The 25,511-nt window shown below is 41.1% G+C and overlaps 1 protein-coding gene across 1 annotated transcript in view; it reads right to left on the bottom strand.

Moving 5' to 3' along the window:
* Positions 1–4,150: 4,150 nt before the first annotated feature.
* LRRC3B (leucine rich repeat containing 3B) overlaps positions 4,151–25,511 on the bottom strand; it is a 47,967-nt gene continuing 26,606 nt past the window's right edge. The window contains exon 3 of the mRNA XM_062567845.1: positions 4,151–5,354. Coding sequence (XP_062423829.1) covers positions 4,412–5,191 — 780 coding nt within the window. The 5' untranslated portion in view covers positions 5,192–5,354 and the 3' untranslated portion in view covers positions 4,151–4,411. The remainder of the gene's footprint in view (positions 5,355–25,511) is intronic.

Here is a 25,511-nt window from a genome sequence, read left to right as displayed (position 1 = left end):
CTGTGCTAGGTTTTCTGTATGGCACCTCTTCAGTAAAAAAGAATTCTCCTATTTTCTTGCTGGGAAGCCTACAACCTACTTCATCATGTTTTCTGTCTGTAGTAGCACTTCTGTAGCACTGCAATCCTACAAATTTAGTTTGTCCCTTTGAAAGCAATCATGAGGACAAACACTGACTACAATAACATGCAGAATTATAAAACTACTATAGCTGCTGCCTCAAACAAAAAAGCATACGTAAAAAAAAAAGCTGAAAATGAAAACTGAAAACTAACAATTCCTTAGCAAATACGCACTGACAGCTCTTGGCCTGTCAGGTAACTCTGTCTCGTCAGCAAGATGGGTGAGCATATATACCACCTACTAATGTTTCCTGCTGCTTGCTTTGGACTCATCCCACCCTACCTGGTAAAGACCTGTCCTTAGGAAGCTCCCAGCAGCATCGATCCCTCCTGGAAACAACCATAGGGACCATGGTCTATGAAAGTTACAGCAGCTGGGGTTCAGCTGTTCATTTTGGTTTCACCACACTTAATTCTGGAAGCTTTATGAAATCCTAGTTGGAGACAGGTCAAATCCTGGTAACTCTGATCCACAAAAGAGGACATTAATCTTAGTTGCAAAGTCTCTATCAGCTCTGCCACGGACAACTGCTCCCACAGGCCAAAGCACAGACACTTGGTGGTAAACAGGGATCCATCTGTACAGCAACATGAAGACTGTAGCTAGAAGCAGGAGGTAGAAATCTATATTGCAGCCTATGGAAAAGGCTCTCTTTCAAATACCTGAAACAAATCCTGGCAATTTTCCAGTGTTGTAGAATACTTAAAAACATCAACATACATTAACAGTGCAGATATTTGTATCTGCTTCTGTACAAAACTGAGAACAGAATAAAATAATGAAAGTATGTGCCTAAATGCACGCAGTCCAAATGCACCATCACAGTTCCTACCTGCAGAGCATAATAATAGCATCAGAAAAATAGCAGAGAAAAAATATCAGCATTAGTATTAAAAGAAAATTCATGTTGAAAACTCTTTAAGAGGTATCACTTACGCTGTAGGAATAAAAACTAGGAAAGGAAAAAAAAAATAAAATAAAAATCAGAGTAGTGAAAAGAATCACATTTAACCTATTGAGCCCTAGCCTTACTTCTTCCAAATCATCTTAATCCAAGCTATTTCATAAGCTAATTAAGAATCACTATATTGTATCCTTCCCTCCTTATTTTCTTTCATACATTATCTCCCATGAGTAAGGAAGCTTCCATTTCCTTTCATCTGTATTCATCTGCTAAGATATTAAAGCTAGCAATATATTGATTTACTCATTTTTAGAACAAAATTTATTAGGAAATTAAAATTCAAAGTCTTAAAGTGATATACAATCAAAAATTAAAACTTTTAGCTATTGAGGGCAGCAGAGGTTTTTCTACATACAGTAGTTTTGATAGAAAGATATGCACTAAACATGGTAAGTATCTCCTTATGCTAACGGATTTTATCTTTTTTCTTCCTGTTTCTTTTCAGTGAAATAAACAGACGTAATTCAAATATTTGAGTTGTCAGGAATACTAGCTGTGTCAAGTCAATATAGCTGAGGAAGAGTAAATTCATTTATTTCCCTTGTCAGCCAAATTCATCTTGAGGGGTTTGCATGTATTGGTTGTCAGAGCATTACCATGATTTTTAGATTTTAAATGGAGATTTCTGAATTGGCATCAAAAGAAAAAAGGAAAGTTCTGTGACAAGAGATGTTTGATAGAGAATCAATTAAAGAAAATCAGTAAAGCTGGAGAACTGATATGAAACCATCCATCCAAAGTCCTTCACAGAGTACAGCTTAATTCAACTTAAATTGTTTTTGGTCAGGATTTTTAACGTGTGGAGCCAGAAGTGTAAAACCACACCAGCCTCAGAGCCAGCTCCACATACCAAGAAACGAAGTGGAAAAATAAGAAAAACTAAAGAAAAAATCTTTAGACAGTTTTCTCACTCATTTTGGGGGGGGAGGAGTTGTTTTTTAAAAAATCCTGCTCGAAAAACAAATTTTAAAAACCTATAGGTGATGATAGACTGACAAGATCTTGGTAAATGCTGCTCTTCAAAGCATTTTGACAGTATCCTGTGAAGCAATTTCTGCATTTACTTGGGAATAAAGAGCACTGAATTCCAGGTTAAGTTTGCATCTCCAGTTTGCTCTCTTCCTTAGCTAGCCCCCCTGCCCTGCTTTTTCCTACAGAAGCTTACTAGCAGGGACCCAAAATATTGCTCTGGTAACACAGCAATAGAAAAAATATCAATTTTGTTCTAAAGGAGATTTTGCAGAAATTAAGAGAATTATACCAGGCAAGAACTTGGCTCAGGCTATACAGAGTCGCTGCAGGTGGCACGTGCATATCTGCTTGCAGATATTAAACATTCTGTTTAATAAGTTTTCATATCTAGCTGGTACCATGCACCAGTTTATCTGTGCTCTTCACATTCATGTTTGCATTTACTGCTGTGGGCTGTGGTGTGGGTGGGCAGAGCCTGGGGGACTCAGGGTAGCAACTCTGCAATGCTGGAAATCTCAGCAAGGCAGAGGCTGGAAAAGGCACCTATAAAATTTTAACTAAGCAGGATGTGCAAGCAACTGCCTCCTATCTTCAAAAAAAAAATTTAATTACTTGGGGGCAGTCAGAAAAGTCAGGGAGCAGATATTTTTTGAACTAATTGTGCTGTTTAGAAAACTTAGCACTCTTAGTATTCCAATGCGGTTCATCAAAAACACCCAAAGCTTTTTCTTTGTGGGAATAAAACAGTGCAAACAGGTAAATCAATCAGTAAGAGCAGCTACTCAGAACTCAGCCCAAAAGGATGATATAAAAAAGCTATTTCCATACACGTTTATAAAGAATTAAGTTTTTTTTTTTCCTGTTGTCTCACCTAATCTGGAATAAATTTTAGGGACAATTTTCTTTTAATAATGTTCTGAAAGAAGTAAGATAAACAACACGGTGCCCTCTAAAAATTAAAAGAATATACCTGTAACAGAAATAATGGATAATCTACTGGGATTTTTTGAAATTTTTAAAGATTGTCCTCCAACAATTCTTTTTTGTAAAGCAGCACTTTACACATTTTTAATGCATACTGCTACAACCCATATTCCAATGCCAGTTAGACTGGCTCTACTGGGACCCAGAGATAAGTACCATTTTACTACGGTGATAAAGGACAAGAGAAATACATTCTTGTGCATTTGTTCCCTTTGAAAAGTTTATCTGTGAAAGCAGAAAACCATGACATTTTCAAAGACAGCAAAGCTTTAAAATACTCAATTTATATTCAAGGCTGAGTTTCACTGCACGAGCTTTTTATTTTCCAAAGCATTTATCAATAAAATTATCTAAAACTACTTTCTTGCTAAAACACAATGCTCAGGCTATATATTCACTTAATTTGATTATTTTAAAGAAGGCTGCATCCTAAGGAAAAAAAAAAAAAAAACGAGAGAGAGAAGAAATCACACAGGCTAGCCCAAATGCAGACTGACGAACCTAGTATTATTTACATTTTCAGTTAGCTATTTGCTGTCAGTGTTAGTAGTTTAACTGGAGCAGTACTAGAAAGTCTGCTCTCACCTTGGCGGTATCCTCCCCAGCTTGCAGGACACTGTGGTACGTCCACGCTGGGTGCTCAGCGGGGTGCAACATGAAAGCTGGTGCTGCATCCCCAGCTGAAAGGCGCAGCAGGAGTAGGAGACCTCGCCACCCATCCCACCTCTCCCCATGCCAGACAAATATCCCTATGACCACCGACACCTCCTGAAAACCCCCAGAGAGCTTTGGCATGACCGGCGTTCCCGTGCACTCACCCACTTGGCCACGGCGTCCTGAAAGGTGGGCTCCTTCATCTGGTCTCCCCATGGCTCGAATGGCTATCACTTCAGGCATGGGACCCCAGCGGCCAGCCAGCCCGCGTCCTTGACCCACGGGCCACCGCTCTGCCAGCTCCTCAGCTCTCTCCTGGGGTCGGGCCCTGGATCTCGGATAACCCACCGCCTGTTCTGCCAATGGATGGGCTCCTGAGCAATAAATTACTCTGCTTTACATGGTTCAAATTTCAGCTTTTATTTGGTTTTTAAATTAAAAAAATAAATTTCGTTATTAAATAGTGGAATGGATCTAAACTAATGTTTTACATATCAATTCACTTGCTTTAGGATATCACCAGAGAAACAATTAAAGTATACCGCCCAAACAAGACTCTCTGTTAGAAAGCTCAACAGTGGCGTAATTCAGTTAAACTGAAAAAAAAGAAAAAAAAAGTCTTAACGATTACAATGAACATTAGAAGTAAACCTCTGGTTTTAGTGTCCTCCAAACCTAATTTCCATCACAAAGGCAGTCATTGTGTTCAGAATACTATACCACAGTGCTAATGTCATCAGCTTCGTCTGGTTTCTTTTGCCTGCTTGGCAGGGATTTCAAGTACTCAAGGTGCCTCCTTGCATCCTCTTGATTTTGTCGCACGTAATAAACCACGTATGAGATCACCATGGTGAACCAGCCAAACATGGTGACCAGCATGGCGTAATCGGTAGTCTTTTTAGGAAGGTTACAGAGGTCAGCATCGTTGGCTGCGTTGAGGAAGGGCCTCCCAGCGTGTTCGTCTAACACAGACGTCTTACAGATGACGTTGTTGGCGGTCTCGTGGTTGGACGCCATGCTCCTCAACACCTGCTGCAGCGTGCAGTCACAGTGCCAAGGGTTGTTTGCAATTCTGGCTCTGGCCTTTAAGTTGTTGAAAGCATTTTTGTGCACGCTTTGAATCCGGTTGTCAGACAAATCCAGAGTCTGCAAGGTTTCTGCCACCCCTTTAAAGGCATGTTCATCTATAAATTCAATCCCATTTTTTGATAAATTGAGGACTCTCAGTTGATGCAAGTCCTTAAAAATTTCATTGGGGATAGAGGTTATCTGATTGGAGTCCAAATAAAGTAAGACTGTTTCTGGAGGAAGATCTCTGGGTATTTCCTTGAGGTTTGCATTGCTACAGCTGACGTTTAAACCTCCCGAGTGAGAACAAAGGCAGCCTTTTGGGCACATACTGGCAGAATGAAAGCACAGTATCATGAGGACAAAACTTTGTAAGAGCAGACACATGGAGAGGGAACGCGTTAACCACAGGTCTACCAAATGCATGCTGGGATGTCAGCATAATCTCACGACCATTTCTCATTCAGCCAACAGTGATGGGAAAAGGCTCTGCAAAGCTGAAATATAGCTTCATTTTCTTCAGTAGGATTAGTAAAAACAGCCTAACATGTGCGTTTCCTCATGGTCAATACTCTTCTTAAAAGCACACCTATGGAGAGGAAGAAAAGTTCTTTATACTATAAGCGATAATCCCAATTTTGTTTCCATTAAAAAAAAAATAGGCAAAGTGAAAGGCATCACTGAATGATCTATTATCCCATCCTATTAGTGCACCAGAGGAATTATTCAGGTAGCTCCTATTACCACTAATCTGAAGTAAGTACATAAATCCCCAGTACATCTTTAAAAGGACAGACTACACTTACTCCAAATTGCAGTAGTTTGGGCTTTTTTTTTTTTTTTTTTTTTTAATCACAGACCTTCCTAAAACAACAGCCATAAAAGTGAATTACATTCTCCCTTACTGGAGTAGAAGATGCTTTAAGAGGAGTTAGAGTTGTAGCTCCAAGAACAGTGACAACTAAGTCAGGAATTTGTGGTGGTTTACATAAACTTATCTCAAAATAATTTATGATATTTTAAATCCGAATTAAAGCAATTAAAGGAAACTTTTTTAGTATATCAATGAACAATTACAAATCAAGTAAACCAAATACTGCTGGAAGACACCACAAAAACCCATCATCTCCTTGCTCATCTCCCCCTTCCTTTTTCTTTGTGAATATTGTACTTCTTGTACCTCATGGTACTTCCTACATACTGCTGCAACATCCACAGAAATTAGTTTTCTTGAAAATTTTCTACTCATTTAACAAAAGGAAGTAAACAAATACCAGAATCTCAAATCTGTACACCAAATAGACTTCATATACAACTGTGCACGTGAGCAGAACAAAATATCACTTTCACGGCATACAATACGTTAATAGAATGTAAGAAAACCCTACTGTTTCTGATTTTCTTCTCTCAGATCAGCTTAAAAAGTAGTAAATATCCAGAAGCTTTTCTGTTTTCCTCTTTAATTGGAACACAAATACAGAAGTCTGAAATGCTGACCTATAAGGTTTCAAAGACAACCTCATTTATTATTTTCCCCTGTTACGGTAAACTATGAATTTGTAACCACAACAGGCCCATTTGTTTTCATGTACATGCCCTCTGTCTCTGTTGCAGCTTGGGTACTTGCAGCCTTCAGGTTGTATTTACATATAAATGATTTTTTTCTCAAACCCACAATGTAGTCCACTGAACAGCACAATCTCTGCAGGGAGGATGTTTGTAATCCTACAAGGAAAAAGACAAAATTGCACTGCAATCATTTTTGCCTGCATAACTGCAGAATTTATGCACTAACTGCAGTTTCTGGCACATCACCTAACCTTGGAGCAGATATGTCATGGAGTATTTTATACACATAATGTAAGTTTTGTTCAGCTCTTTTGCTGATGCTTTGTATGTCAGTTGCCCCACCAAAAAACCCCAACTTGATAGCAAGTATGTTATGTACAAAACCACCATTGCTATGGCTGGGGAATAGCAAGAGTTCAAAAAATTTTCACTGCAATCCCCTGCATCACCACTACTCAAACTTATTACTAAGCAAGAGAGAGACTGTCCGAGACCCTAAACAGAAAGTTTACACTTGGACTCCATAAAACGGAAATCACATGAAAGGGAAATCCTCCATCCCTCCGTAAAAGGGAAAACTTCTACTCTAAAGCAAAAATAAAAACTTGTTAGCAATTCCTCTTCTCCAGTAATTTCATAAGAAAAAATGTAAAACTGTTATGAAGGGAAGTAAGTAGATTATGAAGAGTTCCCTATGAGGAAAGGGAGCATCTCTGCAAGAAACAGAGTTCTGCAAGCAGGGTTTATGTGAAGGAAACCTGTTGCACTGAGTGCATCTCTGCCAAGCCTCCCTAAAGCTGTTTGGTCACTGTGGTGCATAGTCTTCGGATCAGATCAGAAAGAAATCTGTTACAGAAGGAGTAAGCTACAGAAGTTGTTTTTTCCCCAGCCTGCCCAAAAGTGCTAAGTACTTGCTAAAACGTGTAGCCCATTTTGAGGCCAAGCCGGAGCCGGCAGCTGCTCGCTCTGGCAGCTCCACACTGGCAATCTGCTTCTCCCTCCAGCAGTGCTGGGTGCTTAAGCACAAAGGCACATTCCCTGCAAAAACGGCACATTCCCCGCAAAAACGGCCATGTATCTTTTTTCTCCTCATATTTATGTTACTCACAACTCTGCTGAATCAAAAGTAATGAGTGACCCAGATCATCTTCAAGCATGACGGGGTCAGCAAGCATGCCCTTACCACCTACTACTTACGCACAGCAGTTTTTCACTACCAATACTGGAATCATATTGCAGAAATGGACTGGGCTGACAGGACCCAGAGCGCAGCTAACAAGAGGCAGTAAACAGACGCAGCAGTTTGTGCAGAAAGGTGCAAGAAGGCACCTTAATTTCCAATCCTAGGAGTGTACACTTCCTCAGATACAGTCAAGACATGCCGCAGAGCATATTCCCCAGCAGCTGTTGGATTCGCTGCATCAGCTGCGTCAGAGGTTTTGACCCAGACAGACCCTCTGAAAAGCAGATGCAGCTCTACAAGTCTCAGGCTGCAGGGAGTGCCTGAGGTCTCTCCGTGAGGCCTGGGCTGACAGGCAGCTCTCCTGCAGAAGGTGTGCTGTTGTTAATGAGTTTCAGCATCAGGTACAGGAGGCTCCTGCAATGCATTGATGGTAACCTTGTGATACAGGTGGTAGAGAAGCCAAGAAGGAGAGCTGTGCTGCTGGACCTTGTACTAAGCAACAAAGGACTGGTTGGAGCTGTGAAAGTTGGAGGCAGCCTTGGCTGCAGAGACCAAGAGATGGTGGAGTTCAGGATCCTGTGTGGAATAAGCAGGGCAATAACTAGGATCGCAGCTCTGGACTTCAGGAGAGCAAACTTTGGCCTCTTCCTGGACCTGCTCGGAGGAATCCCATAGGTTAGGGCCCTACAAAGAAGGGGGCTGGTTAATATGCAAGCATCACTTCCTCCAAGCTCAAGATCAGTGCATCCCTATGAGTAGGAAGTCCAGCAAAGGGGGCAGGAGACCTGCACGGATACACAAGGAGCTTGTAGTAAAATTCAAACAGAAGTACACAGAATGTGGAAAAAGAGACAGGCCACTCAGGAGGAATATAGGAACATTGTCAGAGTATGCAGGGATGCAGTGAGGAAGGCTAAGGCCCATTTGGAATTAAGTCTGGCAAGGGATGTCAAGGACAACAAGAAGGCATTCTTCAAATACATCAGTAGCAAAAGGAAGACTAGGGAAAATGTGGGCCCACTGCTGAATGGAGTGGGTGCCCTGGTGACGAAGGACACAGAGAAGGCAGTTACTGAATGCCTTCCTTGCTTCAGTATTTACTGCTAAGAACAGCCCTCAGGAATCCCAGACCATAGAGACAAGAGATAAAGTCTGCAGAAAGGAAGACTTTCCCTTGGTCCAAGAGAATTGGGTTAGAGATCATTCAGGCAAACCTGACACTCATAAATGCACGGGCCCTGATAAGATGCACTCACGAATGCTGAGGGAGCAGGCAGATGTTATTGCTAGGCCACTCTCCATCATCTTTGAAAGGTCATGGAGAACTGGAGAAATGTCTGAGGACTGGAAGAAAGCTAATGTCACTCCAGCCTTCAGACAGGGCAAGGAGGACCCAGGAAATTACAGGCCAGTCAGCCTCACCTCCATCCCTGGAAAGGTGATGGAACAGCTCATTCTGCATGTCATCTCCAAGTATGTGGAGGAAAATAAGGTGATTAAGAGTAGTCAGCATGGATTCACCAAGGGAAAATCATGCTTAACCAATCTGATAGCCTTCTAGGATGGAATGACTAGCTAGATAGATGAGAGCAATGGATGTTGTCTACCTTAACTTCAACAAGCCTTTGGACACTGTATCCTGTAACATCATCAGAGACAAGCTCAGGAAGTATGGGTTAGATGAGTAGACAGTGAGGTGGATTGAGAACTGGCTGAAAGGCAGAGCTCAGTGTTGTGATCAGCAGCGTAGCGTCTAGTTGGAGGCCTGTAGCTAGTGGTGTCCCCCAGAGGATAGTATTGGGTCCAGTCTTGTTCAACTTTTTCATCAGTGACCTGGATGTCAGAGTGCCTCCTCAGCAAGGTTGCTGATGATCCCAGATTGGGAGGAGTGGCTGACACACCTGTGGGCTGTGCCGCCATTCAGAGAGACCTGGACAGGCTGGAGAGTTGGGCAGAGAGGAACCTCCTGAGGCTCAACAGGGGCAAGTGCAGAGTCCTGCACCTAGGGAGGAATAACCTCATGCACCAGTACAGGCTGGGGCTTGACCTGCTGGAAAGCAGCTCTGAAGAGAGGGACCTGGGAGTGCTAGTGGACAAGAAGTTAATCATGAGCCAGCAATGTGCCCCTGTGGCCAAGAAGGCCAATGGTATCCTGAGGTGCATTAGGAAGAGTGTTGTCAGCAGGTTGAGGGAGGTGATCCTTCCCCTCTGCTCAGCCACGGTGAGGCCACATCTGGAGTGCTGTGTCCAATTCTCAGCTCCCTACTACAAGAAAGATACAGGTTCACTGGACATAGACTCCAGTGAAGAGCCACAGAGACGATTAAGGGACCGGAGCATCTCTCTTACGAGGAACGGCTGCGAGAGCTGGACCTGTTTAGCCTGGAGAAGAGAAGACTGAGAGCGGATCTTATCAATGTGTGTAAGTACCTGAAAAGAAGGTGTCAAAAAGATGGGGCTGGACTCTTTTCAATGGTGCCTAGCAATAGGACAAGAGGCAATGGGCACAAACTAAAACACAGGAAGCTCCATCTGAATACAAGGAGAAACTTTACTGTGAGGATGACTGAGCACTGGCACAGGTTGCCCAGAGAGGTTGTGGAGTCTCCTTCTTTGGAGATATTCAAAACCTGCCTGGATGTGATCCTGTGCAACGTGCTCTAGGTGACCCTGCCTGAGCAGGGTCTAGCTGATCTCCAGAAGTCACTTCCAACCTCAACCACTCCATGATTCTGTGTGACCCTGAAGGCTCTTTGTCAAGACCTGCAGTAGTTTCAGATGCTTAGTTTTGCAGAACAAAAAACATCACACTCGTCTCACCAGTGTGTGAAGACCAAATGTTATATTCATTTCAGTACAGGCTAAAAAAAATTACGAACATCCTCATCAGAAAAAAAAAATCACCCCAAATCATAGAGTGTTTCAGCATATTACTGTATCAAAGAGGCCTCATGCACAAAAGATAATGTGAAACATCATCATCCCATTGAAGACAAATGAAGTCCTTCTCCTTTAATGTACTAATGTGTTCAGAGTGGAGAAAGTAGGATCATGCATTACAGATTGAGCACGGAACTGTTTAATGAAGCAGTGCCTCTTCAAAAGAGAAAACAAAGTAAATGGGTAAATAGGGAGAAAAACTCTCAATGTTTTAAGTTGTTAGGAAGAGCAAATACAAGTTGAAAACTCTAACTAATAATTCAGCTAACAAATATATTAGGTGAGCTAGAATAAAGCGCAGCAACTTCTCAGCAAATTAACCAGAAGCAATCCAGTGGAACAGAGCATCAGTCAGGGGAAGTGGAGCTTTGTTTGCTTCCATAATCAGAGTATCTGATCCAAGGGTTACCTGTGGTTTGGGTTCTACCACTAAACTCATACTGAGGACTTCTTTGACTCATAGTTATCCGACTGACTGCAACAAAAGAAAAGAAAATTAGAATCTGATCTTTTGTAATGTCAAAAGGAAGATCTGGCGCTTTTTGGCATCCATTAAATTTTCTCTAGTAGGAACATGCCAAATACAGAAGAAGGTAGCAGAGGCTGGAATAAAGACAAAACATACAAAGCAGACAGAAGGGTAACTAGAATACTACAGGGAAAGGGATGGAAGACTGATTTAAAATAAGTTTATGAAGGAATTAGAAAACCGTGAATACAAAGAGCACTGAAAAATAAATAGCAACTGAAGGCACAGGGAAAGGACAGCAATACTAAAAGCATAGACAACCAGCATGGTGTGAAATAGCATTTTGTAGGAATTTCTAAAATACAAGTACAAACATAAAGAACCTAGGGCGTAAGCCTAACATTGCAGGGCCACACAGTCACAAAGGGAGTTACAAGGATGAAGAGGCGGAGAAGAACACAAGCTCCCCAGAAGATGTAGAGGGACTGCAGCACTATCCCAAAAGCATGAGAGTTGCTAAGAGCGACTGCATCAGCATTAGGATCCTGGGGAAAGATGGTGAGGGCGCAGGGGCAAGGCAAGCTTGGGAAGTCATGTCTGAGGGCACAGTGTGAAAGGAAGAGCATAGCTGTGAGTCCCCTAGAGATTTTTGTATGGCTTCTAGGGTCAGAAAGTCTGGCTACAGTTTTCACTGCTGATCTCTTATGCCAAGAGACATTTCCATCTCCTGCAGGACCATCTGTGAAGATTCCTTAAGCTAAATTGTCTTCACTGGTATCTGTGCAACACTACCATCCTCTTGTCACGTGCACAATGTGGGATGGTGCACACACCATGCTGTGAAAGAAATGCAAAGATACCAGTTCCATTTCCCTCATCAATAACATAAGATACCGGAATAACCTCTCTTCATGTCTTCAAAGCTGGATCTCGTGATGAAACAGATTGCCTCTGTCAGTCCAAGGATGTCCGTGGGGTTACAGCTAACTAGAGAGATGCCCAGCATCCGGGCCTACAGTTTGTATTTGTAGTTACTGAAGTTGCCAAGATTAGAGAGGATGTTTTTTGTCACTGAAGTGTATGTGCTCAAATGAGAAAGCAAGAAAGGGAAGGGGGAACAGGAAGAAGCCTAACAGACCAGCCACAGGAGGTGGCCTCACAGCTGTGCATTCATTCCATTTAATCTGTCTATTCTTTTACTTTTCTACTCCCAGAAAGTACAGTTTGGAAAAATCATGTACAATCAACTTCCCAAGAATATATTGGTCATAACGTACCAGTGCGCAGTTCACCTACCTTGAAAAAAAAAAACATCCATACCATTCTTCCAGTGATTTAGAGCTTGAAAAGTAAGTCACTTGCCTGCTGGCTTTAGGTACAGCACCCTGAAAAGTCCTTACTCGAACACAGATCCCAAATGGCACAACAGATCTCCCTCCACATGTAGTCCACCCATTTCAATGTTTTTTTTTTCAATTAATAATAATAAAGACAAGACTGTGAGTAAATGCAGGCCCTCTAGCCTGGAGATGGACTGCCCGCATGGAGATGCCTCCTATTCTTCCCACATACAACCCAGAGCAGGGATTCTGCAAACTGCCCTTATGCTTGTGAGAGCAATGCAACCATTTTCAAACCATACTCCCAGCTACCGCTGCACACCCAGTAAGCCTTCAATGTATCTCTTAAAAAAAAAAAAAAAAAAAAAAAAAGCTTGACTTTCCAAGCATAGTCCAAGAAAACCCCTGATATTTAGACTAACAACCCTCTCACTTGTAAACTGCAGAAGTTTGATATGGAATTACAAAAGCCCAGAAAAAGTAGAACCCTTTAAAAAGGGCTCTTTTTTTAGACATCCTTTAGGGCAAACTTGCACTTTGAATAAATATTAAAAGTTTAAAACTAAAAATCCCTCAAAAGGGACCCTTGTAACAAGATCGTTGTTTTATTGGATTTCCAGTCAATTACTGAGCTGTTTTACAGTTTTGAAAGGTCTGCCATTATTATTATTACTTTTTTTTTAAGACATTCACTATCTTGATAGATAGAAACGATGTGTTCATTGATAAATCTGGTCTCCTACTTCTCAATTAAAATAGGTCTTAACTTTGCTATATTGGATACATTCGTTTTAAATCTGAGCTAGTAAATTACCCACTGAAACAGAAAATGGATTAACTCTTTATTTTTAATGGATTGTTCTCCTTGAACTCAGTCTCTTCTAATGCCCATCTTTTATAGCACATACATAAACCAGCCCTACTCTCCACATCCTTATACTTAGAGGCATATTTTATGTCTTGGTACTCCTTTTTTTGACATTGTCATACAAAATCTTACATTAGCTTATCTCTAAACATGCTACCTTGTAATTAGTATTGACAGGACAGCTGTAAGTTGAAGACAAAATTTGTAATGCTAGAGACAGCTAAAATTCACAAGTGCTTCCTCCATCCAAACAGTCCAGTTTGCTTCAGGACAGAGGACAGGACAATTTATCCTGAATCGAAGAGATTCGCCACTGCTACTCCCAAGTGACTGTAAATGGCATGCCTGTGAAGAATCAAAACAGGGAAGATATATCCATGGAAATAATGATTTCCACATAGTCCCATCCTTAACCTGCCTTAAACCATAGTTAATATATGAACAGAAGCATACATTTCCCAGTAAGCTGCCCTCCGGGTTGGCCTGCACATGTGTGTAAGCAGCATAAGCTGATGGGTGCCAACAAGGTCTGGGCAGAGCGGGAGGAAAAACCTCCACAATCTCCCACTCTTCTAACACTTTCCTCACTGCAGACAGAATCTAACCACAATTTTTTAAAAAGCAGTAGAGAACCAATATGGAAATGCTGACCCCCCCCTTCCTCCATGTATTAGTCTAAGTATGTTTCAGGATGGTAGCGACCTGAAGTCACTACCAACTAACAACTGGTCAAAAGGGACAGTATCAATATAACAGTAATTCACATTTAAAAAGTGCATTTTTTTCACTTCCTATGGACAAATGATAAAACTACACCATGGCAGTGTGATTGCCTTAGAGGCCCTGGCCAAGCAAGTACAGAGCCTCTGAGCAATGACACCTGCAAGCTGGAGCTGAGGAAAAGCAGCAGGATCCAAAGGAAAACACAGCAATTACTTTTCATCTCTGTGCTATCATCTGCTCACTACAGAACTGCGAATTTCATGACTATCAAGTGAATTCCTCCAGACAAATTAATTTAAAAATTCTTTAAAAAATGCAGGCTGTCTATTATTACAGGCAGCCACTGTGGTATATACAGCAGTCAAGTGCAATCCCACCAGCTGCACAGGGACTTGGAGCTGGACAGCACGACCCATTTTGTGGCCCTGAGACACCCTCAGGGAAAAATTATGTTTAGTGTATAGAACAAGAATCTTGTCTCGACGCTCTGAACCTAGGGTGCTGACAACCTCTGTCTTTCTGGCATCTCTCCCTGGCTTTCCTCAAACACTGTGCAGCTGGCTGACCGCTTCAGAGCACAGCTACCTTGAAGGCAGGTACTGAAAACACTATAAAGCACCAAGCCGCAGAGATGTCAAGAGCGGCTTGCAAGGCGCCAAGTGAGTGAAATCCCCAGATGAAAGTCTCAGTGGAAGATTTTCAGGATGTCAGAATGTGGCAAGATGAAATTCTAAAGCAGTAAGAAAAGAAATTAATAGAAGTCAACAGCAAATGAGGTGGGGGAAAAAAGGAGTTCAGAAGATCACTGATTCCATGTATAATAGAAATTAATCAGTAAGAGCCTGAACTTCAATTACATAATGGATTCATTATGTAATGAAACACCAAATGTACTCAAACTATGATATTCCTCTTTAAGACAAGACTCAGAATGCCAGTGGATATTGTCTTCCCTCAAACTTTCCTCTATAGACATCCTTTTAACATCTGTTCAGGGCAAAACATTTCCAGCTGCAGAAGTGAAATGTGTAGGTAAAAGTTTACAGATGTGACAGTGAAGAACACTTTCTCTTAACAATTAGAGTAATAAAATGGTTAAGGAGATCCAAATGAACATTTGAAGCCATAATTACTTTCTGATTGTGAGATCACTGAATGTATCACTCCTTATTACAGATTAACAGCTTGCTTAATTATACATGTGTGGGCAAATGAATCAGCACTTTAAGATTGATGGGTTGGGTTTATGTCAAAAAATATATTTGACTTTTCTCTCTTTTCACCTCAAGTCAGAAATTATTTTATAACTCTCAAGTGATAAATAACTGTGTGAGGCTTAACAGATATAGCTCCATGACAGAAGAATATTAGCAATTATCTCCTTCTATCTTTCCTGCGAAGCTTTGCTCTTGGAAGTCTTCTGTGGCAACACATTCCTTTGAATAGAACTGCATATGCTTGACAGAAATTGAAGGAAGAACTCTTAGACCTCTTTCTTTCAAGTCCTGACAAAGACTGAATATGGTTTTATTCTCCCCGTCTTCCACTGTCACTATCACTTGTTTTTTTCCTGCATCCTCTTTCTGTGATTTAGACTACAAAAGGCTCCCATCATTTCCCTAAGCAATATACCCTGATGCAAAATGTAAACAGTGTGTATGTGTATCTATACTGTTTTAGAAGAAACCAAAACATTACATACACATAGGCAATGGAAACATGCAAGAAGTTAAAAGTGAGAAGCATAAGATATAAGCTAAATATCGTCACTTGAATACATTATATTTGCAAGAAATTGGGTTGACAATCTATAGTAGATTGAACAAAGGCTCAAAGCACACCAGTCACTCCTCTGCAAGCATATCTTCGAAATTTTTTTTTATCACTATATAAGTACATGAAGTATAAGTACATATTACAGATGCTAAAGAGAAATGCTCCACCACTGACAAATGACTGTCTGTAAGAGTTCCCCAAAGCTATCTCATTTGTTTCTAGATTAATTATTAGTATGCATTAGAGTCAGAATCATTTTTAAAGTTTGGGATCATATTCTACTAAGTCTCAGCCATACTCTGTTCTGGCAATAAAATCCTTTTCAGCAGCAGCTGAGTCAATCCTCCAGATGATCTACACTAGAAAAAAAAACATATTCTTAAAGGTTAAAACAACCTGGAGTGGAAACTCTTTGCCTTCCTCAGGTAAAGAGATCCCGAGTAAAGTCTGTTCTAAACACTGGTTATGAACTGAATGTATAGGAGTCTTTCATGACCAGTCCACATAGTAGGTTTTGATCAAATCCAATAGAATCCAATGGAAGATGTTTTCAACTCAAAAGGTCAATTTCACAATATTTGTTGATCTGTTTTTCTCTCATATTGTAAAAGAATATGATCATCAAAGTGTAAAAGACCAGTGATCCATCCAAGCTGTATCCTGGCTCTACCCAGAAGCTAATGATGGATGCTCCTTCATCTTAATTCTGCAATATCGTATCATACAGAAAATGCCTTCTTGATCTGAAGATAATTATACTGATCACCTCAATGATTATCAACATAATCAGTGACAAGTTTTGCAATTTAATCTTGATAACTGCATCTGGTGACTGCAGATGGTGTCCTTGTCCAAATGAAAATATCATTCTTACTTTGCAAAGTGCAAATCTAATCCCACGCAAAAGGAAATGCCATAACCTAATAGGCCTTTGAGGTACTACCCTGCAGAAGACAAGCAAGATTCAGGCTGTCAAGAGACATTCTTTTTGCTTTTGAAGGCATTTATTTTGTTCTGCATACTTTTATTTTCAGGCTCATTTCAGGTTCATCCAAATACTCCTGCAACTTACTAGACAGTGGAAGGAGAGAAAAGATATCACAGTAATTGGGCAAGGGAAGCTGTGCTGATAACAAAGTCAGCAAGACAGAACTAAGCTTGCAAATCTGAAGGGAACATTCAGCAAGGAACATGCTAGCGGCTTCGTGAACTTGGCTATGGTTGCACGAAGCAACCAGCAACACAGGTGCTGTCTGAAGGTACTGGGGAGTCATGGAAGAAATAAACTCTCTGTTACAGACTCTAATGAAAGACGGGAAAGGGAGCGGGAAAATGAAGCAGAGTGTGGCTGAAAGCTTCTTCTTCCACCGGATCGGAAGAGTTCCCAACGAACTGCTACAGATCACGGCAAATTAGGCCATTTCTTGGGTTAGATCCCTCTCACAGAAATACAGATGTGAGCAGAAAGTGCCACCAAGATAGTTTAGAATCTACTTTCACACATTCTTGTTTTTAATTGGGATCTACACTACCCCTATGTTAAGCCATGGAAGGCCAAGGCTGATCCTTTCCATGCACAAACTGCCCAGTGACAGAAATACAGAGTAATAACCCACAACAAAAGGAATTTGTAAGGAAAGAAGCCAGGACGGAAGTACTATTGAAATGAAACAATCTGATTAATATCCACAAAATGAGACCACAAATAAGAGGAACATATTGCCAGAACAATTACTCTGTAAGAAAACGTCTGAAAGGGAGGAAAGAAACCGCAAGCTAAATTAACAAGTGGGGACAGCAGTTTAAAGAGTACGTTGGCAGTTATTAATTCAGCTCCCTGTGCTTCAAAAATTGCTAGCTGTAGAATAGCAGGACCTTTAAGAGATAAGAGGTATTCAAAAGTAAAGTGTCTGATTAAATAAAGCAAAAAAAAAAAAAAAAAAAAAAGTTTAAGGTTTTTACACGTTTAAACAAAGAAAACCTATTGAGTTTGAAATTGCCGAGTTAAAAGTTCCAAAGTTAAAATGAAGGCTCAGCACCCCAAGTTGCTACTGAAGAAATTAAAGTAGTCAACTAGCAATGAATTTCAGAAAATAGAGAAAGGGACAGCAAGTACAGAATAATTATGAGATCAATAAGCAATTAAGCACTTTTGAGAAGACATCTAAATGACCATCTGAAATCAAGGGCCATACTAAGTTAATTACAAGCCATTTGGACTTGCCAAAGAAATATATTGATCAGAGATGCTGGTTTGGCTGGGTTAATGGTTATAAAACCTATGCATTAGCACCTGCACAGCTGAGAGAGCACAGAGTACATGTACAACAACAGACATACATACACTTCCTGGTCTATGCAGATGTTGAGCACAGGTATCATAAGCCTCTTCTGTAATGTGTGCTTTGTATCAAACTGCACACCAGTAAGACCATATCCACACTTTTAGTATTTTAATCCATGAGCAGCTTCAAATAACTGTCATTTCTTTTTCATCAGCTTGCCAGAGAAATGTATCTTTTCTCTCTCAATGTATGCCACAATACCTGGCTAATAATAGATTTTATTTCTATATTTAAATATCATTATACCTCTAAAAGCTGAACATAACATAGTCTAGAAGAGCTAGGCATGAAGCTTTTGTACTTCTGTGAAAGCAAGACTAGCATTTTCCCACCAGGATCTACAAGTTACTTCTAGCTCTGATGGCCGCTATCAGTGTTAGTGCCCAAGAAAAAGGATAGCACAAACACAAGCTCTGCAGCTCTGTTTCAGCTGAGGATCTCCCAGGCAAGCGAAATCTAGTAGCGGAAAGCTTTAATACCATCCTGGGCTGGCAGTGTTTCACTTATTAAGAGCTTTCAGCCAAATGGAACCATTAGATCACCTAATCTGACCCCCTGTCTATCCCATGACGTTTCATTTTACCAGTAAACCTCCTATCATGCCCAGTAATTTAGGTCAGCCTAAAGAACCCAGGAGACTGCTTTGTGCCCAAGACGAGCAACAGGAGGTGCCAGGATGCCTTCAAAGGGGTTCAGAGACACCCAGAAAACTCAATTCTGTCAAAATACAGCATTAATAATGAAAATCTCTCTTTCAGGAAGAAACCACTCTAATGGAAATGCCCACTCCACCTGGTTACAGACACTAAACAGGAATTACATGGATTTTCATAAGGAAGGCTGTAGTGAAAGGTATTGTTATGCTGCTCACTAGAAATAGTTGTGTGTTACCGCCTGACTCCAAACGAGGATTAGAAACACTGACTGTTCCTTAACACGCTGGTGAGTTACATCAGACACTCAGCTGCCATTAAAGGACTTTGCAAATTAGATGTGTTTTACCCACACAACAATCAACATGTTTTTCATTTCGAAACAACTGCTCTGGATGATACCAAAAGTCTCCCATGAAGTCAAGTAAAATCCTTTTATTTTTTTAAAAAACATACACTATTTTTCCAAAGTCAGATAATGCTCAAAGTATAAGTTTCTCTTCTGAGGAATCATCTCAGGTAATCATCGCAAGTGGATATTACAAATTGATGTACAAGACTGAAGTTCTCTAAAGCTTCTGTGACCATTATTCAGCAAAATATTTAGCCTGGTTGCAATTTAGCAGCCTAGTGAGAGGCATGCCTTAAACATTTGATGGGCTGAAGTAAAAGTTGTTTATCAACAATTGATAAATAATAGGAGCAGCTCTAGAGAAAAAATGGATTGGCATTTCTCAGTAAAAATAAACACCAGTCTTCATCAGACATGAAGTCTTGCTGTACTAAAAACCAAGCCATTGCTGCTAGATATTGAGCGAGTAGAGATTTTCTGGTCAGTCAGTCATTTGTCCCAAGGAGAAAAGAAAAGCTCCTGGATAGCAAAAAGAAGTGTTGCAAAGGCTGCCTCCAAGATGAGAACAAACAACCGAGGTCACTCCTACTCTAAAGGAAAAGATGTCTTTATCAACAGAACTGGTGCACAACAGGAAGAGCCTCAAACTCAGTTCAATAAAACCCTTATTTTAAAGACATGGAGGTTACAGAGCCAAGTTGACTTTGGTGGAGCTAGCTGATACAAAAAGCAGGAGTTGTGAAGAAAAAAAAGAACTTGATTAGCTGGGCAATGATCCAATGAGCAAGACACTGGAGGCTGCAAGTTCACAGCCGAAGAAGCTCAGATAGAAATAATTTATAGCAAATTAAGTTAGGTCACGATAATGAAATTTAAAAGCAAGTGGGACATGATTTATTTTACTAAGGCTTGTTGAAAAGTGAAAATCAAGCACAGCTAACAGGAAAGCTAATTTAACTCTGGTTACAGTAAATACTGGCATTGAGATCAACTTAACTTGATGTATTTAGATCGAGAAAGAGAACTGAAGGACTGCTTTTCCTTTTAAATCCTTACTCTGTTCATCTAAACTGAGGGGGAAGCAGGGCAAATTCTATGCTGAACTGTGTGCAAGTTGCTAATATTTGTTTCCTAATTTTAAAGCACCTTCTCACTCCGCCCTCTGCCTCCTCTAACCGCACGCTCATCCTCCTCTTCTCCAAGTTCTTGGTGCCCTATGAGTTCCCGTATGCACTGCCGCTATCACATGAGGTAGTCAGTGTGCCCCAAGCTCAAAGTCAGGACATAACATGGTGAACGCAGTGGAAATGCATGACCCCGGCTATCCTCAGTAATAAAAGCCCTCAGATCTTGTCTCCAAAGGAGCAGGGGAGGATCTGTTCCCTGCCATCCACGCTATCAATGCTCTATGCCTCTTGGTTCACCGGTAGCACTGAAACCACTTCTCCTGCTGCTCCACAGGCACAGCCTCTTTCTGTTGGCATCTCCTTCAGCATCTCCTGTTTTAGACAGCTGTATGCTGGCCACTGTGGCACAGTGTCGATACTGGGTCCAGGCGGCCAATACTGCTTAATCTCTTCATCAGTGACCTGGAAGATGGGACCAAATGCACCCTCAGCAAGTTTGCACATGATACAACACTAAGAGGAGTGTCTGATAAACCAGAGGGCTGTACTGCCGTTCAGAGGATGGCTGCAGAGATGGGCAGAGAGGAACCTCATGAAGTTCAACAAAAAGAAGTTCAGATTCCTGAATTTAGGGAGGAATAATCCCATGCACCAGTATAGATTGGGGGCTGACCTGCTGGAGAACAGCTTTGCAGACCCTGGGGGTATATCCTGGTGGACAAGTTGACCACGAACTAGCAACATATCTTCATGGCAAAGACAACTTGGGCTGCATCAGGCAGAGCTTCACCATCAGCTCAAAGAGGGTGATCCTTCCTCTCTATTTGGCACCCGCATCAGGAGTGCTGGGTCCAGTTCTGGGCTCCCCAGTACAAGAAAGATATGAACTTACTGGAGTTAGTCCAGCAAAGGGACATGAAGATCATTAACGGACAGGAGCACTTCTCATACGAGCAGAAGTTGGGAAAGCTGGGACTGTTCACTTGGACAAGAGAGGGCTCAGGGGGCAATCTTATCAGAGTGTATAAATATCACATGAGAATGTGTAATAAAGACAGAGTCAGCCTCTTCTCAGTGATGCCCCATGACAGAACAAGAGGCAATGGGCACAAACTGAAACACAGAAAATTCCATTTGAACACGAGAAAACACTTTCTTACTCTGAGGGGGGTTGAACACTGGTTGCCCAGAGAAGTTGCAATCTCCATCCTTGGAGATACTCAAAACCCAAAAGGACATGGTCCTGGGCAACCTGCTCTAGCTAACCTGGCTTGGGTGGGTTGGACCAGATCATCTCCAGAGGTGCCTTCCAAACTCACCTATTCTGTGATTCTATTCTGTGATTAATCCACCAAAAGTTTGGTACACTTTTGGATGGAGGTGAGCCAGCCCCTGCACCATAACAGCATGGAGAGAAACCGGCAATTGAAGGAAGCTGTGCCTGAGCCGCTGAGTAAGACAGAGGGGAGTAAGCTGAATACAAAACATAGCAGTGTCTCGGCCATCTGAAGTTGCCACCCTGGCCTTGACAGGGCAGTGTTTAGACAGGGAGCGGTGGAGACAGGTGCACAGACCCCTATCAGGCAAAGCCACACAGGAGGCCAGTTTAAGATGAAATGAAGTGTGACCATCACCTAGAGCCTGGAGGCCCACTTCAGCTGGGGCTTCACCTGTGGGGTTTAGACAGGATGGATACCAGCATCTGCACTACAGTCCTCCTGCCTGCCAGCAAGAATGGGGACAGGGACAAGGATGGAAAATTCTAACAGAAAAAACACTCCTGATGGTGCTGTCCCTTTGCAGGTAGCTAGGAAACAGCAGTGCAATCCTGACATAGAAGAGACTGAGCGACTCAGTGCCCCACACCAGTAAGAGGGAGGCTACCCTCCTTGATTTTATTGTGGAGGGTTTTATGAGTTAACGCAACACGTTAATCAGGCAACAGCCCTAGCTTTGGCTTCAACTGAGAACAGATGCAGCATCGCTATGGCCTCAAATGTGCCTCCTGCCATCCACCTGCCTCTCCCTCTTCACACTGTGAAAAATGACAGGTGAATGGGAAAAGAAATAGTCACTTTATAATGGATGAATGCAGCAGTTTGCAAGAGGGAGAGAGAGCAATGAAAAAGCGTTAATATTAAAGTAATAAAGCTTGTGGCCATTTTTCAGTCTGAAATGCATAACACCATAAAACAATGCTTAAGGCACTCACTTCTGTTCCAAACCACCTGCATGTTAAAGCACCCTGCTAATAGCACAGAAGTTGTTTATTACTACTCTCATTTTAGTCTGATTCCAGGAGAGTAATAAAATAGAATTTTTTCACTCAGCACAAGAGCCCAGGTGGCCTTGGATTTTCTTTAGTATGTCAAGCCTTACTATGTCAACTGCAATTCTTGTCCAGTTACTAATCCATTCATTTCTAAAAAGATGTCTAAATATCATATTGGAGCAAATAGAAACCATTCCCAGTGCTTGGCATACAGATGCCATTCATCCTCTTTGGATCCTGAAACAACTCTTGGTGAGCTGTATTTAGTATAATTTATGATAGCTGTTTTGTCTGGCGGTATGCATCCCTTGTATCCATGTGCTTCCCCAAAATGTTTTGTGTGGTGGAAGGTGAAATGAACTATTATTTCCTCTCCTGAGACAATTCATCCCCCAAAATGGTAATGAACAAGCAATGAAACACAATGGTAGAACAAATAAATGAAGGGAATAGCATTCTTTTGAAATTAAGAGTTATGCTTTACTCGTTTTTTTAACATGTTTGTATGCTTTTTAATAAAAGCATATGATTCAAAGACACTCATTGGCTTTTTCTCCTTTCTGTCTAAGAGAGGATAGAAGAGTAGTGATACTTTCAGAAATGCTCAAGGACTGAGGGGGAAAAAAAAAGAAGAAGAGCATGTGGAATTGCAGGAAAAACAAAGAAGAAGGAAAAGAAGAAATTGCCATCACACTGTTCTGCTCTCACCACAAAGTGAGGAAGCCAGCCATGAGAGTTTTTCAGGGACATCTGAGAGATCACCGGGTCTTGAGCTACCTGGTGAATTCCTTAGAACCTGCAGTACGGTGAAATTGCCAACTATTAACACATACTCTAAGTTACACAGGCTTACCAGGAGCTACCTAACAAACCATGAATCAGCACACCGTCAACAGCATCAGCTTCCTATTGACTAATACGCCAGAGACAAATGCACTGATATGGTCGATGATCCATACGGTGACAGTCTTGCCCCGTATTTACACATTTTTCACCAAGCCAAGGGCACTGATAACTGCCCTTCCCTTTCTCCTCTTTCAGAAAATCAGGCAATTTCAAAGGTATCATTTTTCCTTTTTCACGTATGCAAATCCCATATCTGAATACAAGTCCAGGACATCCACAGAAATCCAGACGGGCTACATATTATGAAGAACAGTAAAATAAATGGCAAAATAAAACCATGTTCCTTGGGAGTAGTATTTTCAGATCTATTTTTCCCATGTTCCCCATCATAGAAAATATTACACTGTTCATTCTCCTTCCCTTAATTGCCATAGATGCAGTGCTACACTGCTGCAGCAATACTGTTCCCATCTCTGTAAACTGCTTCACATCTGAACACCTCTTTGCAGTCCTGACTCCTTCCTTTCTTGCTTTCAGTCAACCAGATGCACCCCACAGTTCACCTGCCCTTCCTTTCTAGACAGTGCAGGTAACAGGCCAGCTTGTATACAATAAAATAAGTTAAACCTTCCCAGCACAGCGGTGTCATACACACTTTCAGTGTCACTGATGTTCTGGTCCAGGAAAAGTTGGCATCCACAAGGACGCTTAAAATGAGAGATAATCCCTCTCTCACGAGTGCACAGAGAAGCCTAGCAAGCATTCCAACCTTTGAAAGCCTGAGGAACAGTCCAGTATTAAACCTCAGTCAACATAATGCTTTCAAGAGACTTTCAAGTGGATCCATATAATGAGTAGAATTTCAAAGCAGCCACTTTCCATAGGGCAGCTGCCATGTGCTACTGCACCATCAGATGCCTTTCAAAGTGCTCTGTGCTCAAGAGAGTCTCAGGAAGCACAAAATGAGACATTCATAGCCACTGAGTATATTGTCCTCTCTCCAGGACTCCTGGGACTACTGGTGGTCCTCTCATATTGCCACCAGCATGCAAGGCCTGCATTGTCCCATTCATTCCTGGGCTTCTCACTACCAGCTGCTGCTTCTCTCTATAGCTTAAAAAACTTCTTTCAAAACATCTAAACGCCCTCTCCCAGATATACTGTCTGTAGAGAAGGGAAAAGAAAATACTCTTGTAAAAAGCATCCGTTGCTAGCCTTGAGAAGACAACACGTAAGACAAGACTGTTCAGCATGAAACAATACAATCTCAGCTCTAGTGAAAATACTCCTCAAAATGAATTCTTTGGGGTTAAAAAAACCTGCTTTGCACAATCCAGAGGAAGAGCACACTAGGCACCTCATAAAAGGAAGGCTAGACTGAGTGACATGTGCCACAACGAATGCGAAGAAATAAATACAGATAGTCTTCTGACTTTCACAGCCACCCTACAGAATGTGCTAGCATCCACAGCATGACTGCACTACAGCAAGCCAGGAGACTGCGTGCTACCACATGGTTGCCCAGTGTGCAAGTCTCAAGAAGTGCTGGAAAGCTATTATGACAGCTCACTTTGTCCATTTGCCTTTCCATTGGGAAACACGACTTCTCCTTTCTCTTCCTACCAAAGAAATTGTCATCTTACAAATGACAGTTCTCAAATTCTTCAATGTTGCAACATCGAAATGTACTTTGTCTGAAGAATACGTATTAAATGAAAGATGTGGAAATGACAAGTCAAAAATCAGTATAACTTCATCTACAGTTAACTCTCTGTACTATAATTTCATAGAATTAAATTACTGTTATGGTTGCACAAACAACTTGATTAAGAATGAGTGGTTAATTCATCATCAATGATTTTAACAGCTGCCTTAATATGGCAATCACTTACTTATACTGAAATAAACACTAGCTTTCTCTTAGAACATTAGTATCAAAATCAAAGAAAAAATATTCAATTTATAATCTTCTAATAATTATTTTATTTAAAATTAGAAAATTATTGCCCAGGTAAAATTCTATATTCCAAATTTACTGAATAAAATGCATACCTGGCTCAAAACTTGAGATAGATGAAGAAAAAAAAAGAGAAAAAAATCAGTTCACATCCTTCCCTTCACAATGGTGTTCTTTTAGTTTAGTTATTTCTTATTTCTTCTGTGTTTTTCATAATGTTTGTATCAAAACTGTTGTTGACATTTAAATGAATTTTTAAACATTATTGGAGTATACATATTTTCTTATAAAATGGAATTTTGTGGAAGTTATTATTTTTTATAAAA

Source organism: Rhea pennata, chromosome 2 (genome assembly GCF_028389875.1).
Source record: "Rhea pennata isolate bPtePen1 chromosome 2, bPtePen1.pri, whole genome shotgun sequence".
Lineage (NCBI taxonomy): Eukaryota > Metazoa > Chordata > Aves > Rheiformes > Rheidae > Rhea > Rhea pennata.
The sequence above is the reverse complement of the archived record's forward strand: the minus strand, read 5'-3'. Positions and strand labels throughout refer to the sequence as shown.